The sequence below is a fragment of the Nicotiana tabacum genome, chromosome 10 (genome assembly GCF_000715075.1).
Source record: "Nicotiana tabacum cultivar K326 chromosome 10, ASM71507v2, whole genome shotgun sequence".
In the NCBI taxonomy this organism is placed as follows: Eukaryota; Viridiplantae; Streptophyta; class Magnoliopsida; order Solanales; family Solanaceae; genus Nicotiana; species Nicotiana tabacum.
In genome coordinates this window covers 20,812,356-20,827,604 of record NC_134089.1, presented here as the reverse complement: position 1 = coordinate 20,827,604, position 15,249 = coordinate 20,812,356, and the positions used below count along the sequence as shown (strand labels likewise).

Here is a 15,249-nt window from a genome sequence, read left to right as displayed (position 1 = left end):
AGTGACAATGTAAAATTTAAAAATGGCTAATATTGCGGGAATATTTTCCAACAAATAATTTGATATAAAAATTACTGAGAGCCAATTGTTGGAATTGATAAAATTAATGTCAACTCATTTTGAATGCATTTTGTCTTTTATTATTTCGTCCCCATCTCTTCAAGTTTCAAATTTAATTAATTTAACTCTTAATACTTTACTGCAAGTGGTTTTATTCTATTTTTTTTATTTCTTTCATCGCCGCTGGTCTTTTTCTGAAAATAAATTAAATTTATATACCCTAAGCTTTTTTGTAAACTGAAAATAATTTTACTTATGTCACAAATTTGAAAAAGAAATAATTGTTTTATATTCAGATTCTTAGTGTTTGCTCATATCGAATAATCAATTGTAAGTAGATTTCTTTCCAATAACAATTCTCCTTTTCGAATAGTTTAATCTTTTGGGTAAATTATTTTTCTTTTTCAAATAGTTAAAAAATCGAAGGTGGAAAACATTCATGCAAACAAGTTTCCCAAAAAAAAAAAAAAACCAAAGGAAATTTTTGTGAATCTCACAGAGTTATAATCACTATATATAATTCGAAAACCCTCCTAGAACCATATATATTTTTTTTAGTAAAAAAAAAAGTATTTATATTTAGCTCAAATATGTCTTATTTGAAAAAGTTTAAAAAAAATCATAAATTATCATATTGAAATAATTGATAATTTTGAGTATGTAACTGTTTTTTCAATATTCTGAATAAGTGTAATAATTAATTAAAAACCTTTGAAAGCAAAGATATAATACATAATAATATTATTAGTGAAATAGTCTTGTACATTTAGAAATATCTTAATATAATAAATTGAAATTTAAAAAATTATTAAAAAGTGAACCACGTTCGTTATTATCGAGAGCCTCGTACTTCCTCTTTATTTGATTTTTTTAACTCTTTCCTTTACTTATTTTGCTTATAATTTTTACATAATTTAAGTATAGAATTTATATAAAGTAAACTTTATATTTAAAAGTTCTATTAGGACTTTCTATATAGTTCAACTAAGGAAAATCTTAATAAGAATTTTTTTTAGTTAATTTTAAATTCTTAGAAATGAGAAAAATAATTAAATAATTATTTTTTCTAATGAGAATTATATTTAAAAATGATAAAAAAAAAAACGACATTTCTCTAAGGGCTTACATATTTTTAGCATGACGTATCTAGAAAGGTGGGTCTTCTCATCACTACCGAATGATAAAAACAAAAAAAAAGGAGGTTTAGTGATATTAACCAAATTGGAGGTTACCTTTTCTTTCATTTTTCAATTCTAGATATATCCTGCTAGTACTTTATGTTGAGTTGTTGTGGACTTAAATAGGAGGGGCAAGTGCAGGGGCGTATGTCGCCTTATAATATCGGTTCAATTGAACCATAATTTTCGATGTGGGGTATAAATTTATATGTCAAAAATTACTAAAATCGTAATAAATTATAGATATGAACCCATAATTTTAAATAATGAGTTTTGTAGTAAAAATCTTAAAAGTTGAACACATTTTAAATCCTGGATTCGTCTTTGGGCAAGTGCACATATAATTGATTTGGGACCATTATTTAAATTATAGTCACAATGTATAATTTTTTTTAAAGTTTAATCACTTCACAACTAACTTTATTAAAATTCGCATTTGAAGTTTGGCTATGCCTGAAGTTTGGCTTGCCAAGGCCAAATATCAAATATAACAACGACAACAATAACACTCAGTGTAATCCTACACAGTGGGGTCTGAGGAGGGTAGTGTGTATGCAGACTTTACCCCCATCTTGTGAAGATAGAGAGACTGTTTCCAATAGACCTCTGGCTCAGTGCAACCATAGCACAACAATAGTGAAAAATAAACAGCCAGAAACAATAATGAGGAGCCATGGAAAAGAAGCATCGAAAACAATAAGATAGTAAAATAACCAAAACGAAAGCAACAACAAGTAATAATAAGACTAAAAACAAGACGAGAGTATGTACTAATCTACTAGTAAGACCAAGAAAAACAACTCGGTCACTAACCTTCTGCCCAAATCCTTGACCTCCACATCATTCTATCAAGGGTCATATCTCGATAATCTGAAGCATCACCATGTATTGTTTAATCACCTAACCCCAGTACTTCTTCGGCCTACCCTACCTCTCTTTATGCCCTCCAAGGTCTACTTCTCACACCTCCTCACGGGTGACTCTATGTCTCTTCTCTTCCTATATCCGAACCATCTAATTCTAGCTTCCCGCATCTTGTCCTCCATAAGGCTTATGCCAATTTTGTCCCGAATAAATCATCCTGGTATGCCCGTACATACATCTCAACATCCTCATTTCAACTACCTTCATCTTCTGGACATTTGATTTCTTAACTAGCCAACACCCAGCCCCATACAACATAAACCACTGTCCTGTAGAACTTATCTTTAAGTTTTGATAGCACCTTCTTGTCACATAAAACACCAGAATCAAGCCTCCATTTCAAACACCCCTCCCCAATACGATGTGTGATATCCTTATCAATCTCTCCATCCTCATGTATAACTAACCCAAGATACTTGAAACTTCCCCTCCCAAGTTCGCTTCATGAGTCGCACTACTGAACTTGCACTCCAAGTATTATGTCTTGGTCATGCTCAACTTGAAATCTTTAGATTCTAACGTCTGTCTCCAAACATCTAACCTCTCGTTAACACCGCCTCTCGTCTCGTCAATTAGTATAATGTCATCTGCAAATAACATGCACCACGACACCTCCCCTCGAATGTGGCGCGTCAATGCATCAATTCTCAAGGCAAATAAAAAAGAGGTGAGGGTTGACCCCTAGTGCAACCCCATCACAACTGGAAAGTGATCTAAGTACCCTCCCACTGTCCTCACCCGGGTCTTAGATCCTTCATACATATCGTTAATCGCCCTAATGAATGCCACAGGTACCCCCTGACATCCAAACACCTCCACAGAACCTCCAAATATCAAATATGTATGTTTCAAATTCTGAGGACATGACTCTTGATAGTAACATGTAGAGGTCGAACATTAGAGTGGTAGGCTAGGGGGCAGTCGAGAGTTCTTCCCTCTTTGTACCGGATAGTCTGATAGAGTTTTGTTTAGGTTTGTTAGCAGTCTATGTTGTGTTCACATTGTTGTTTTGTATAGTTTGGTGTTATTGTCCTTTCACTTATTCGTTGTATTTTTTGCTTTCTGGCATCTTTTGTTGTTACATGCCTTTTCTTTTATTTCTTTTCTGATATTATTTTCTCTCTTGATTGAGCCGAGAGTCTCCTGGAAACAGCCTCTCTACCCTTTTCGGGGTAGGGATAAGGTCTGCATACAATCTACTCTTCCCAAACCCCAGTAGTGGGATTTTACTGGGTATGTTGTTGTTGTTGTTGTTGTTGTATATTTCAAATTCTAGTACAATTTTTTCAGGAAAGTAATAGCATGTTTAGTCAAGCTTCTAAAATCACCTTATTTTGAGAGTGTTTTTCTCAAAAATACTTTTTTAAAAAGTACTTTTGGTAAGAAACAGTTTATGTGTAGTTAATTAATTTGAAAAACACTTTCGACCCGCAATTAGTATTTGGCCAAGTTTTCCAAAAATATTTATAATAGCCTATTGACCAAACTTCTAAATCAGTTTTATTTTAAAAAGTGTTTTCTAAAAAAATACTTTTGGTGAAATGTAGTTTGTGTTTGACTAATTAATTTGAAAAGCACTTTTGAGCAACAATTCGTATTTGGTCAAATTTTTTAAAATATTTTTATAAGTGTATTTTTCTCAAAACTGCTTTTCAAAAAAGTATTATGGAAAAAAACTATACTTTTTTTAATTTCTCAAAAGATGCTTTTGCTTCTACTAGAAAACACTTTTTCCATTCTAAAACTTTGGTCAAACATTATAATACTAAAAATAATACGTTTGGCCAAAAAAAAAATACTTTTGGCAGAAAAGAAGCTTGACCAAATAGGCTATAACTGTATTTTTGTGGAAAGTACTTTTAAAAAAAATACATTTATGAAGAAGCTACTTTTTCTGCTACTTAAAAAGATCTTATACATTACTCAAAAATATTTTTTTCCTTCTAAAAATTTGACCAAAATTCCTTGACTTTAAAAAAATAGTACTTTTGACAAAAATATACACTTTAAGCTAAAAAAACTCTTGACCAAACAAGCTACAAATACGTGTTAAATGGTACTGTAAAAACTGGTTAGGAAGAGTAATTGGCAAAGCGATTAAAGGAACTTTCAGAAATGATTATTGTTTGGAGGTTTATTGCCATGCTTAACTGTAATTTAGCTAATTATATTTCATAGCTACTAATTGCTTGTCATGAGATGTATATCACTGTATTCAATTCGATTGTATACACTGTATTCAATTCAGATGTATTCGTTCTCATATATTTTACATTGTATTCAATTTTACTGTATTGGATTCAATTGCATTCATACAACAAAAAATCAAGAAATACGGTGTATATCGCTATATTAAATTCGACTGTATTCAATTAGACTATATTCATTTTAACTATTTTATATTATATTCAATGTCACTGTATTCAATTCGACTGTATTCAAATAAAAAGAAATCACAAATATAGTGATATTCGATTGTATTCAATTCATTGTATTTATTTGTAGCTGCTTTTACACTGTATTCAACTTACTGTATTTAATTTGGTTGTATTCGAACAAAAAAAAATTAAAAAATATAGGGATCTACCACAAAAAATAATGTCGCGGCCCAAAATTCCAACCACGGGCCATGATGTCGTCCAACACCGTTTGCTAGGCAAGCCAACACACAACTGATAAAAATATAGAAGAAACGATAATTTACGACTAACAACATGATAATATGAAAATAAAAGCATTTCAAAAGTAAACAAGATAGGTCTAAAACCAACAACTATGCAATCCATCGCAAAATGTGGTATCACAAGTATATGAGCTTCTAGAATTTTTTACACACTGTTCTGAAAGAATATAAAATACTGTTCGAAAAATGAAAACAGTACGACAGAAACAAAAAAGTGATTCTAAGGCATGCGAACGTGATGTAGATCTACCTTGAATCACCGTCTGGTATCCGCTAAGTAACTCTCGGGACTCCGCTGGTACCAATGTAAAGATCTGCATGAGAAGTGCAGAAGTATAGTATGAGTACAACCGACCCCATGTACTCAGTAAATATCTGACTAACCACGGTGAAGTAGTGATGAGGTTTTAAGTCCAAAGATACGCACTAATAAAACATGTTCAGTTAAGTAGGCAATAGAAACAATACTAGAAATAACAAGTAAATTATGAGAACAAATTTGAGAAGTAGTAAATGAATAACTGATTGAAATCATAGTTAGTTTCCTCAATATCACAACCAATCCTTTTCTAATAGCCCAAGTCAAGAGGTTAAAATGATAACTACCAAAACAACTTAGTAAACCCACGAATACTCATAAGATGAAAAAAGTGTTTAAAATATCAAATCAAATGGTACGATAACACCCTTCATGCATTTACCTCATCCTCACCAAAAGTGTACATGTATGTCAAATCAAATGGCATGACAACACCCTTCGTGCATTTATCTCATCCTCACCAAGCATATGTATAACAATACCAACTAGGTATAAGGAATACAAATAACAGTAACAACGAAGTGGCAGGTACACAAATAATAGTAACACATAAGGCAGAAGCCTATAGATAATTGTAACAAACAAGGTTGGAGGCATAGGAGTAACGATGGCAAATAAGGTAGGAGAGCATAAATTTCATTAACAAAAGGTAGAAGGTTTAGATAAAACAACAACAAATGAGCGAAGACATAGATGTAAATATAACAAACAAGAAAAAAAATATGATTTTGACAAGATAAACAGATAGAAGGCGGGGATAGAATAATAATAAATAAGATAGAAGGTAAAGACGTGGCAAAAACAAACAACATAGAAGCATAGATGCAGCAATGACTACTCAAGATAAAGGCATAAATGTATACGCAAGGGAAAGGTAACACAATACAATACAATACAAGTCCCTCGTCTTCGCCTGCACGAAAACACCATTCGTGCAATGAACTCTCATCCTCACATTATAATATAAAATTAATTGCACGATATCACCATTCGTGCTTTTACTCTCTTCCTATGATAATGTAAAATAATGGCACGAAATTATCCTTTGTGCATACTAATGTATATAAAATGTCACGGCATCATCCTTCGTGATTTATACTCTTCCTCACCAAGCACATGTATATCAAGAACAAGAAAGGTAAGTATGGATAACATCAAGAATAGTGGTTAAGAAAATATACCATGTGAATGTCAATCACAACTCTTATACCAATAAATAATTCAATAAATTAAACTTCAAGAACCCTATTGTTCAAGTATTTTGACAAAGCTCAAACATACTCTTCAACAAAAGTATGGAATCTAAATACCTCTGAATAACAGTCATACACATGTATTTATGATTATGTATAGTGATGACCGAATTTAGCACATCAAAAATTTCACAAAGAGTCTGACATATTTAATCAAGTTGTAATAGGTTGAATCATGGTTTCTAGCATCGAAATTTGCATTCATACTATTATAGAAATCAAGTAAAACATGAGGCAAGAAAATCACATAGTCCAACAAGGCACAAAGAATCTTAAAATCTACCCCCGATCATGGATAACCCTGGCACATGCATATACGCTCGTCACCTCGCATATATATCACCCCCACATGTAGCAAACAATATTATTTTATTAGAAAAAGTTCCCTCAACAAAGCTAGGTAAGACACTTACCACTTTCTGGAACACAATCAACAATCAACTACGACTTTTCCTTTAAAACAAGTCTCCAAACCAATTGAATCTAGCCAAATATCATTTAAACAATTCAAAACAAGTTTTAGAAACTACCCACGGATGAAAAAATCTCAATCTTTACCTAAATTGAGAAGGTCAACAAAAAGTCAACCTGGGCCCACGTGGTCAAAATCTTAGACTAAGACCAAATTCCAATTACCCATTCACCCCCGAGGCCGGATATGAGATTTGTTTCGAAATTTGACCTCAATTTGAGCTCTCAATCTCAATTTTAGAAAAATTCCTAAATTCTACTCAAAACTCTAATTTCTACTTTGAAATTCATTAATTTGATGATAAAATTCACGAAAAAGTAATTAAAATTGATTGCAAATAAGTTAAACTTGTTTACCAATGAATTTGGGAAGAAATTCCTCTTCAAAAATCACCTCTATAGTGTTTAGGGTTGGCAAATAGTGTAAATGAGCTAAGTCCTATTTTCCCCAACTTTTCCCCAACTGCAGATATCATAATTGCGAAACACAGAACGTTAAAGTGAGCTAGTGTAATAGACCCACAGATGTCGCAAATACGACTGTCCCCTACCAATTCCGAAGAGTCCCTTCATTGCAAATGCGAGCTAAGCTTCGTATTTGCGAAACTGCTAGCTCCAAGTCACAAAAGCGACTCCAAGGTCGTAAATGCGCAACCCGCCTATCCATGGTCACAATAGTAGGTGTGTTCAGGTTGCAGCTCTCGCATTTGCGAAATCTTTAGTCCCAGTACCTAATTTGCATTTGTGAGCGTGACATCACAAATGCGAGGCTCACAATTGCGATCAGGTCTTTGTCAATGTTAGACCTGCAACCTGAACACACCTACTGCTGTGCATGAGCAGTTCCAAATCAATCTGCAATGCATCTGAAACTCATACAAGCCCCTTGGGCTCCAAACCGAATATGCACACAAGTGTAACAACATCATATTAGCTTGCTTGCTCTCTCAAATCATCAGAACAACATCTAAAATCACAAATCGATCACCAAAACTTAAAAATTTCAAGTTTAAGACCAAATTTTTTAATTTTTCACATAATGTGCCGAAACGCGCTCGGGTCACCCGGACCCCAACCAAACATACGTACAAGTCCAAAAATATCATACGAACCTAGCAAAATCATCAAAATAACGATCCGAGATAGTTTACCGAAAAATATTGATTGTGGTCAACTCAATGTCACTATTAAAGTAAAAAATTATATTTTTTCAAAAATTCACATATAAGCTTTCCAAAAACTGACACAGAGCACACACACAAGTCATGAATCATCAAATGAAGCTATGGGAGGTCTCGAAACACAGAAAAGGAAGTTAGTACTCAAAAGAACCGGTCGGGTCATTATAAATAACCTTTTGGAATACATAAATACAAGCAAAAATATAAAAAATAAACTTTATTTGCATTGAAAAATACATAATACACACAAATTTGAGTGTATTTGAACAGAATACAATGTATTAGTATCATTATATGTGACTCAATAGAAAAAAGAGAAGAAAGTTCATCGTAGATGACGTCTTCTGGCCAAGCAAAATACTTTATATATTGTATTAAAAGTGAAATAGAGACGAACAAAATCTGGCTAGGTCTGAGAATACAATACCACATTGCATTTACCAAAATCCGGTCAGTCGAATACATTCAGATGAGAGATACAAAGAAGGAGAAGAAGCCATGGATTTCGGCATCTCTGTCAGATCCAGATCTGGTGACTTCGATATTCCTCCTCTACTGTTTCACTGCCGGTAATGGACCCATCGCGACTTCGTGATTTTCATATTTGAATCTGACAATGGATATGAGAGAAGATAAGAGAGAGAGGAGGCTGAATCTAATGATGGAGATGAGAGAAGGGAAGAGAAAGGGAGGCAGATGTTTGGTTAGGCTCCGGTAGAGCTAGAGGGCGGCCAAAAAATACAGGGAAAAGAGAGAAAGTTGAGGGGAAAAAGAGAGAGAGTCGACGGAGGAAAGAGAGCTCAATTGTATTTATTTTTAATTAACTATAAAATATAAAAAGTGACTATAAATAACAATATTTTTAGAGTATTTTATTTTATTGGTGCATTACTTAGCTATATCATATAAAATTGGAATTTTTACATTCATATTCCATATAGGAAACTATATTACCCTCAATGTTTAAGGTTTGATTTACTTACATTTAGTATACCTAATTACCAATTCTATACCATAATGTGTTTTAACTGTATAATTAATATATCGTACATCACTTCTTAATTAACGCTACCGTATATTCCTCCAAATCCCCACCCCCCACGTTTCTCTCTTCCAAACCCACACCCTCACCCACGTATCTCCCGACACCCACATTTTAAACCCATTATTCCCTCTGCTAAAACCAGAGAAAAATATGTAACACCCTTCCATTAACGTCCAATTTCAAGCTTTTTTCTTCTAAAACCAGTCAAAATTGAAGTCAAATCTTCAAAGTTCATACACACATTTACCTTCAGCTTCAAATTTTCTCAATGAAGAAGAACAAACCTTCAAAAAGACAAGAGAGCAGCAATTACACCATTGACAGCCATTAAAAAGCTTTGAAGCTTTGAATTCAAATTTGGGTTTTCAAAAATCATTATTTGTTTTGATTGGGTGTTGTTGTAAATAATTGAGAATATGTTTTGGAGTTTATATCTCAATTTTGAAAGGCTTTGGTGAAGATTTAGATTTGGTTTTGGCTGAATTTTAGATTGAAACTCGAAGAAGAAGAAGAAGAAGAAGAAGAAGAAGAAGAAGAAGAAGAAGAAGAAGAAGAAGAAGAAGAAGACATGACATACATTATATTGCAACAATTGTAGATAAATTATAGATAAATTGTAGACTGTTGTTTGCAGAAGATTTGTAGAAGTTTTAGTCGTTTTTTATTTGTGTAAACAGAAAACAAAGCATCTACAATTAGAATACAAATAATCTACAATTTATCTACAAAATATCTACAAACTGGGTACATTGAATTTTAATATTCCAATTCCCATTCAATTGTAGCTTAATTGGTATTTTCGACATAATTACGTTTTTTGCAGAAGCTTTTGTAGAAGTTTTAGTCGTTTTGGATTTGTGAAAACGTAAAACAATGCATCTACAATTAGAATACAAATAATCTACAATTTATCTACAAAATATCTACAAACTAGGTACATTGAATTTTAATATCCCAATTCCCATTCAATTGTAGCTTAATTGGTATTTTCAACATAATTGCATTTTTTGCAGAAGATTTTGTAGAAGTTTTAGTCGTTTTGGATTTGTGAAAACAGAAAACAATGCATCTACAATCAGAATACAAATAATCTATAATTCATCTACAAAATATCTACAAACTGGGTATATTGAATTTTAATATCTCAATTCCCATTCGATTGTAGTTTAATTGGGATTTTCGACATAATTGCATTTTTTTCAGAAGATTTGTAGAAGTTTTAGCCGTTTTTATTTGTGAAAACAGAAAATAAAGCATCTACAACCAGAATACAAATAATCTACAATTTATCTACAAAATATCTACAAACTGGGTACATATTTGGAATCGACATGCTTCCCCTGAAATGTATGTTTCATATTTTTTATACATATTTTTGTCCAAACGGTACTAAATCATCCACTTTAATACAATTTTTATACAATATTGTTCAACTTTCATACAATAGGTAAATGAATAAAAGACAAATAAATAAACAACAGTCTACAATTTATCTACAATTTTTCTACAATTTCTGCAATATGTCTTCTTCTTCTTCTTCTTCTTCTTCTTCTTCTTCTTCTTCTTCTTCTTCTTCTTCTTCTTCTTCTTCTTCTTCTTCGAGTTTCAATCTGAAATTCAGTCAAAACCAAGTCTAATCTTCACCAAAACCCCTCAAAATTGAGATATAAACTCCAAACCATATTCCCGATTATTTTCAACAACACCCAATCCAAACAAATAATGATTTTTGAAAACCCAAATTTGAATTCAAAGCTTTCAAGCTTTTTAATGGCTGTCAATGGTGGAATTGCTGCTCTCTTTTCATTTGCTTTGTATTACTGAAATTTGCGATTGAGAAATAGAGAGAAATGTAGAGAGAATTTTTAGAAACAGAGTGTATCGCAAAAACAAAGTATGAAAAATCTTGTTCTGCGTTATGGAAGATCAGAGTGAAGCCGACGATAATTATGGAATGTGCGTGATTTGCGTTGGGGAAGATCTGAAAAATATTTAATTCCCCTTTTATAGTGCGCAAAATAAGGAATCATAAAACTACAGTGATTCCTTATTTAATGTATTGTATATATTAGGTAGAAATATTATTAGCATAAAGGATAATAATCAAACTATGAATATGTTTGGTAATATAGTTTCATATATGGTATATATACGAAAAGGCGTCTATAAAATTTCCAAGAAATTACAACACTCCACATGACCTAGAGCTTCTACAATTCTGGGTTTAGTCGTAGAGCCCACTGGTTTGATAAGAGCTGGTGGGCCCGGAACCGGTTTTGGGCCAAACAGTGGATCTGTGGGCTTAGCTTTTTTCACGTGGCCTTTGATCATAAAATATGCCCTAATCCCATGACAACCAGCCATATACCACGTGGGCCTTACGTTCCCATCAACAGAATGACATCACCTCATCACTGCCTTAATTAGTACTCCAGTCTCCAGTGTTGTAATTTTTTTGGAGCAATATATAAAAACATATTACTCCCTCTGTTCTAATTTATATGAACCTGTTTGATTGACCATAGAATTTAAGAAAAAATAATTTTTTTTGAATATGTAATAATAAACAAGTCAAAAAGTGGTCCAGAGTATTTGCATAGTTATAAAAGCTTCTCATTAATGATAGAATTGTAAGTGTAAGTTAAATTATTTTAAAATTTAGAAAGAGGTCATTCTTTTTGGAATAGACAAAAAAAAAATAGTTCATATAAACTAGAACGAAGGAAATAATATTATTAGGTGCTCTGCTCCTTATATATATTTTATCAAAATTCATTTTTATTTTATATTTATATACTTTTTGATTTGCATATACCATTAATTTCGATCGACCGACCAATTTTTTGCCCCTTATAATACAGCCTCTTTCCGCACTGAATACTCCTCGTATCCATGCTTTCGTTTAAAGTTTGGATACACCACTTTAAAAATACTATATGATAAGTCTTAGCCATTAAAATATTTATTACTGTCATTTATCTCTTAGTAAATATTCATTTTGTTAATCTTCTACTAATTAAACAGTGAGAAATATTGAAAAAAATCAGTTTGCAAAACCAATTACTCAATTTTTTATCACAAGTAGTATTGTTTAAGGATTTAGATAATTTTATTTTTTTATATATAATTTCATAATTCTTAAATGTAAGTTAGTTATAAACAATGTAATATTTGATATTTTTTATATTAATAAATTGGACGGATAACATCATTTTCCATTATAAAATAGAAATATATTACCAAATTTGTTTACTCCTGTCACTAACATATGCCCACCTTTGCCGAAACGTCTTACACCCCAAATGTAGCTTTAGCCTTTTTCTTTTTATAGTAAAACTAGTTGTTTCTTCTACCAATAAACCCTACTTCTCCATCTTTCTCATACTCTCCAAATATAGTTTCTACTCAAATGCTTCTCCTCTTCTTGATACAAAAAAAAAAAAAAAAGTAACTCAGAGATTTCTTGATTTTCAAATTTCACTTAAAATTTCTTTTTAATTTCTTGAGTAATTGGATAGAAATGAGTGACTCGTCTGCTCAATACATCCACATGGTAAGTTTTAGCATCTTCTCTTCTAAGTAATAATTTCCTTAGAGTTTAAGTTATATATACCGTGAAATTTTTATATCATCAGATAACTTTTATTTGTGTAACATGTAATTTGTTTTTTTTTCAAGATAAAATATTTTTTAAACGTGGCAAATTTTCTTCTTTCTTTTTCGTCATCATCTTCTACTCCTATACTTTTTTTTCAGTGGTAATTAAGGTTTAGGCAGGTGATTTTAAAGATGGGGTTTAAATACTTAAATTTACTAATTAATTAAGAAAGGTGTGGTGAATTAATGCAGGTGCAGCACTTGATAGAGGAGTGTATAATTTTCAAAATGAACAGAGAAGAATGCATGGAAGCACTCTCCAAACATGCAAATATCCAGCCTATTATTACTTCCACGGGTAAATTCACCGGTTTTTTTTATACCTTTTTTTTTTTTACTTTTTATTTTTTTTGCTTCCATTTTCCCTTGTTCCTTTTTATTTTTTTTATGTTTTTTGTGTGTGTTTTGTGTGTTTGGGGGGAGGGGGAGGGTTTGGGTTGGGTTGGGGGAGAGGAGAGGAGAGGAGAGGGGGGAGAGCTAGGTAGGTGCAATAATATAATCACAAAATTTTGTGCAAGCGGTCTCGTTATTTAAAAAGAAAACAAATAAGAAAATGATTGCAACAAAGACAAATAAAATACATTTAAATACATTAATACAATTATACTCGATGAGTTTCTATTACTTTTTCAATACTAATGACAGATATGTTTTCTTTTTCTTCATTTCTTATTGTATATATGGTCATCTATGTAATTAGAGCAATTATAACCTATATTATTTACATATTTGTTTAGTGAGTTGTTTCGAAGCGGTATTGGATGGCATCGCTTACACCGACATAGATCCGTCCTTGATATGTGGAATTAATTTATTAAGATTAAGTAATTTTATTCGACAGGTTAAAATATACTGATTGCACAAAAGTTAATTATAAAGATAAATTCATAATTCTTTTCCCTTTTAATACTTATTTTGTCTAAAGCTTCATTTGCCTGAGAAGTTGAGCAAAGTTCAAACTCATATCTGGAACAGTATGAGTTTGATTAGGAAGAAAACATGTGCACGTGGGAATGAATGGATATTTGTTTGGTTTATTTTGGGTTTCTGATGAGGACAGACTTTCCATTAAACCAGCATACATTTTCTGATCAATGGCATTTTTATGTTTGCTTAGTTTTAGAGTAGAAGTGATAAATATATTTGAATATGTTGAAGATATAAAAATCTTTCCAAATAATGCTGTTATTATTATTTAGCATGTGAAGGGGAGCCTTGGCGTAACTGGTAAAGTTGCTGCCATGTGGCCAGGAGGTCACGAGCCGTGAAAATAGCCTCGCAGAAATATAGGGTAAAGTTGAGTAAAATAGACCCTTATACTGATCCGGTCCTTTCCCGGATCCTGCGGATGGGAAAAGTTTAATACAACGAACAGTCCTTCATTATTATTTAGTATGTATAGGAGTTTTGTCCCTTTCCATTTTCTTTCTGGCCATGAGATAATTAAGAAACTCCAAGACTATTTTAGCTACTCCTATTATATTTCATTTCAAAAGAAATTGTTCTAAAGTTCTTAGACTGTTCTACCTATAGTTTATTAGTTTAGTTTTAATTATCAATTGTATGTATGCAGTGTGGAAGGAATTGGAGAAGGAAAACAAAGAATTCTTTGAGGCATACAATAAAACGAGAGTGGAAAAATCATCATCAATATTATCAGCAGAATCACAATTGGAGACGACAAGACAAAGAATCCATAATATGTTGTTGGATTCTTCTTCTAAAGATTCCAATGAAAAGTGAGAACAATTATTAGTAGAATTTTCCGAAAGATTGCCTGCCTTTCTATTCAATTGGGACAATGATGTTTGATGTAAACTTTCAAAACTAGCTCAATGGTTAGTTTCATGCATGTACATTAATTTACAACTCAAATGGTTCTATTTTGTAGGGTAATAAAACAAGGAGATAAGGGTTCAAAGGTAAGGTGGTCCTGGTTGTCTTATTCCTACATATGAAATAAATTAAGTTGTTGGGGTGTGTGATGTTGACTAGCAAAGCTGTTTGACACGTAATTGCTATGTTGTCTTAGTTGGCGTTGTCTTGGTCGTCCACGTGGATTCGTCGTAGTAGTCCATGCATGTTATATCTCTTTGTTTATGGTTCTTTGTAAAGGATGGATTTTAAACGAGTTTTGTCAATTCAAAATTAATTATTTTCGACTTGAATTATATATCTGTACATGTGTGGAAAAAATTAAAATATGAGCAAAGTAAGCAGCTTATTATTCCAACTAGTTGAGTGGAGTTCCAGTATTGAAAGATATAATTTCAAGAGCTTCTTGGAAAGAATAGTTCCAAAGAAAACGAAATTAAGATATTAGAGAAGACATAACGAAAGAAGGAAGTCTAAGAAGATAAATTCACTACTAAAGTAAAGAGAAGAAGATCACCGAAACGAGTTAGAAAGCAAATGCATATGAAATAAGATCGCGTATACGAGATAGTTTATTTCTTATTCTTGTATTATTTATATAAT

The 15,249-nt window shown here is 32.1% G+C and overlaps 1 protein-coding gene across 1 annotated transcript; it reads left to right on the top strand.

Moving 5' to 3' along the window:
* The first annotated feature begins 12,368 nt into the window (after positions 1-12,368).
* Positions 12,369-14,942, top strand: LOC107815870 (uncharacterized). Its single transcript, XM_016641516.2, has 4 exons — positions 12,369-12,667; positions 12,964-13,069; positions 14,345-14,510; positions 14,663-14,942. The coding sequence occupies exons 1-4, from the start codon at positions 12,635-12,637 to the stop codon at positions 14,727-14,729; spliced, it is 372 nt and encodes a 123-aa protein (XP_016497002.1). The 5' UTR covers positions 12,369-12,634; the 3' UTR covers positions 14,730-14,942.
* Positions 14,943-15,249: the final 307 nt, after the last annotated feature.